Genomic DNA, 2,500 nt, shown 5'->3' with positions numbered 1-2,500 from the left:
CAGAAGCCTCGCCACTCCAGGCCGAAGATTTGAGTCACTCGGTTACACGCTTGCTCACGCTTAACAGCATTCGAAACGAAGCGGATTGGATAGCACAAATTTAGTCGCACGGTAATCTACATAACGCCCTGATCCACGCCAGCGGAGAAAGCAGCAAAAGTCAAGCTTGCAGTAACCCCATAGCGAATGCATACGATCGAGCGACGATCATGTCTCGCCATTGGTAATGGGCCCGTTTTTGCTGAAGCCCGCCAAACCAACGACATTTTGCTAACGATTTCACCTTGAAGCGAATCCATCGATTTTTGAATAAATTATGGCAAAATGCGAATGCAAAATGCAGCTTGCCGTGGGTGGATAGCAAATCTGTGTATCTTCCATAAATTGCACCGGAGAAAGAGCAAGCGTCCGTTCGCGCGGAAGCAAAAACTAGCGGGTGCCGGCGATACATAAGCGGTCGGTGCATTAATTACTATCTTTTCTTTGCTTTCTCACCGACTGTAGGAGGAAATGATGTATTCTGTTGATATAGAGAGTTAAAACCTGCTTGTCATAGTTTTCCCTTATCTATTCCTGCAAACAGGATTATGGCTGACAAATGGCGCTTTGGGGACCGTGAGATACTTTGGCCTTGGAATGCTATCCTTCCGCCTCTAACAGTAAACATACGACGGTGCATGGTCACTGACCACGCGCGCCGGTGATCTAGTTTTGGAAAGCAATTTAGAGGTTTGGGATCTGCCTTCCTACCGGTTTAAAACATTTTAGCGAGTCTATTTCTGTCACCCGAACCGGTACTCATCAAAGTAAGTCGCGCGCCCCCCAACGTGCAGCAAATATAGAGCTGTGTAGTGATGTGTTACCAAGCGACCGCCAAGACGACTACGACGACGACGTAAGATCAAAACATATGCTACCGTCTTGGCGGCAACACAGCAACAAGCCGCGGCTTGCTAATCTACGCGATGCGATGCTGATATTCGCTAAAGAAGCCACAAATACCTGCACCGCGCAACTCGACGAGATGGAAGCATCAAATACATGCGTATCAGTTTTCTCGCTCCCCACCAAGGGGGTGTGTTCCAATACTTTGGCGTGGAGCAATGGGGCACTCACGCTGATAACCTTGAAGTGAAATCGAAAGGCGTGCCAGCATATACCACCCGCTCCTCCACGCACACGCACGACCATATGTTCTAGCCATGTGACACACGTACACGCCATACCCACCGCAGATACCGTCTGGACTTACCGGCATTATTGGACACGACGGTCAGGTTCTTCGTGCCCTTCTTGACGAGGGCCGCAATCAAGTTTTCGGGGATACCGCATAATCCGAAACCACCGACCAACAGCTTAGCGCCGTCGGGAATATCGGCGATCGCCTCGTCCGCGCTTCCATAGACTTTGCTGCGCTTTTGCGTCGAATATTGGCAGGCGAGTACCTGTTCGAAGCACGTGGGAAGAAGGGAACCAGCGAGAACCAATTAATTCGAAATGTAAATCAGAACCGGTTGCCGGTCGCCGCTCAACGGTCGTTATGCTGGGGATCGTACGATCGTTACTGCGCCAACCATGCAGATGTGACGTAATGCTGGCTTATTTCCTGGCCAGCAGAATACGCACCGGGCTTAAATGTTTGTATATGCTCCATACCGAGCGGGTGCGGGGGTTCAAGGTCAAATCTATTTAAAGTCGATACGCACAACATACCGTCGGTGCCGGTTCACTTACCTTGGAGATTTCCCAGGCCAATATTCTGCCACTTAGTCGCCGACTAGCTCGGTTCAGAATTTGTGTCCTGCACAGCGAGAGAGCCATTTCGGAGACCACTGTCGTGTTCCGGAACTGAACAAACTAAAAGATAGCGGATGCTCTGTGGTCGACACAACTCGACGGAATAATCACGGTGACGGAGAGCTAAGAACCACCGGAACCGGATCGAACGATTTCAGCTGGCGATCAGCGGAACAAAACGACCACGGAGGCGGCTTCGAGGAAGGACTTTTTTGTTTTGATCCGCGGCGGAGGGTGTTTTAATACAGGGTGTCTAGTGAGGCCGATTTTTTGCGAGCGAGAGGACCTCTATCGGTGGTTTTCGTTTATACACACTCGGGTTCCAGGAGTCGAAGGTCGGGAAAATTACGATTTTCCGCTATTTTTCCGAAGATTTTCCATGATTTTTGTTACAAATCGGCTCCTTGACATGAATTATCACGCCGATCACGATTGGTCCAGACGATTTCTTTCTGGTGGAACGAAACGTGATTCAAATCCGTTTTCGGAACGCCGAGTACAACCAAATTTAAGGCGTGATGGCTTTACATTTTCAGCTAATAATGGTCGGTAGGTTTATTTGAAGGTTGGAAAACGTGTACACGTTGTTTATTGAGTAGTAGCTCTATTACATATCCGGATCGCGGAGTGGTCATGATCGTTTCAAATTAGCAAGCACTGGCTAGGGCTCCAAAGCGAAGGGTCAAGCAATTCGGCTTCTTTT

General features: G+C 49.2%; 2 protein-coding genes across 6 annotated transcripts in view; both read right to left on the bottom strand.

Moving 5' to 3' along the window:
* LOC126578045 (succinyl-CoA:3-ketoacid-coenzyme A transferase, mitochondrial) overlaps nt 1-2,032 on the bottom strand; it is a 4,272-nt gene extending 2,240 nt beyond the window's left edge. Inside the window, exons 1-2 of the mRNA XM_050240233.1 lie at nt 1,735-2,032; nt 1,253-1,445 (exon numbers count right to left, since the gene is read on the bottom strand). Of these exons, the coding sequence (XP_050096190.1) occupies nt 1,253-1,445; nt 1,735-1,821 (280 nt within the window). The 5' untranslated portion in view covers nt 1,822-2,032. The remainder of the gene's footprint in view (nt 1-1,252; nt 1,446-1,734) is intronic.
* Nucleotides 2,033-2,351: 319 nt separating this feature from the next.
* The window catches only part of LOC126578044 (TOM1-like protein 2), a 6,784-nt gene continuing 6,635 nt past the window's right edge, over nt 2,352-2,500 (bottom strand). For all 5 annotated transcript variants that reach the window (XR_007608376.1, XR_007608375.1, XM_050240229.1 and 2 more), the window contains one exon: nt 2,352-2,500. This exon is cut by the window's right edge. The gene's annotated coding sequence lies outside the window, so the exon portion shown is untranslated.

Source organism: Anopheles aquasalis, chromosome 3 (assembly GCF_943734665.1).
Source record: "Anopheles aquasalis chromosome 3, idAnoAquaMG_Q_19, whole genome shotgun sequence".
Classification (NCBI taxonomy): Eukaryota; Metazoa; Arthropoda; class Insecta; order Diptera; family Culicidae; genus Anopheles; species Anopheles aquasalis.
This window is presented reverse-complemented; position numbering and strand designations above follow the sequence as displayed.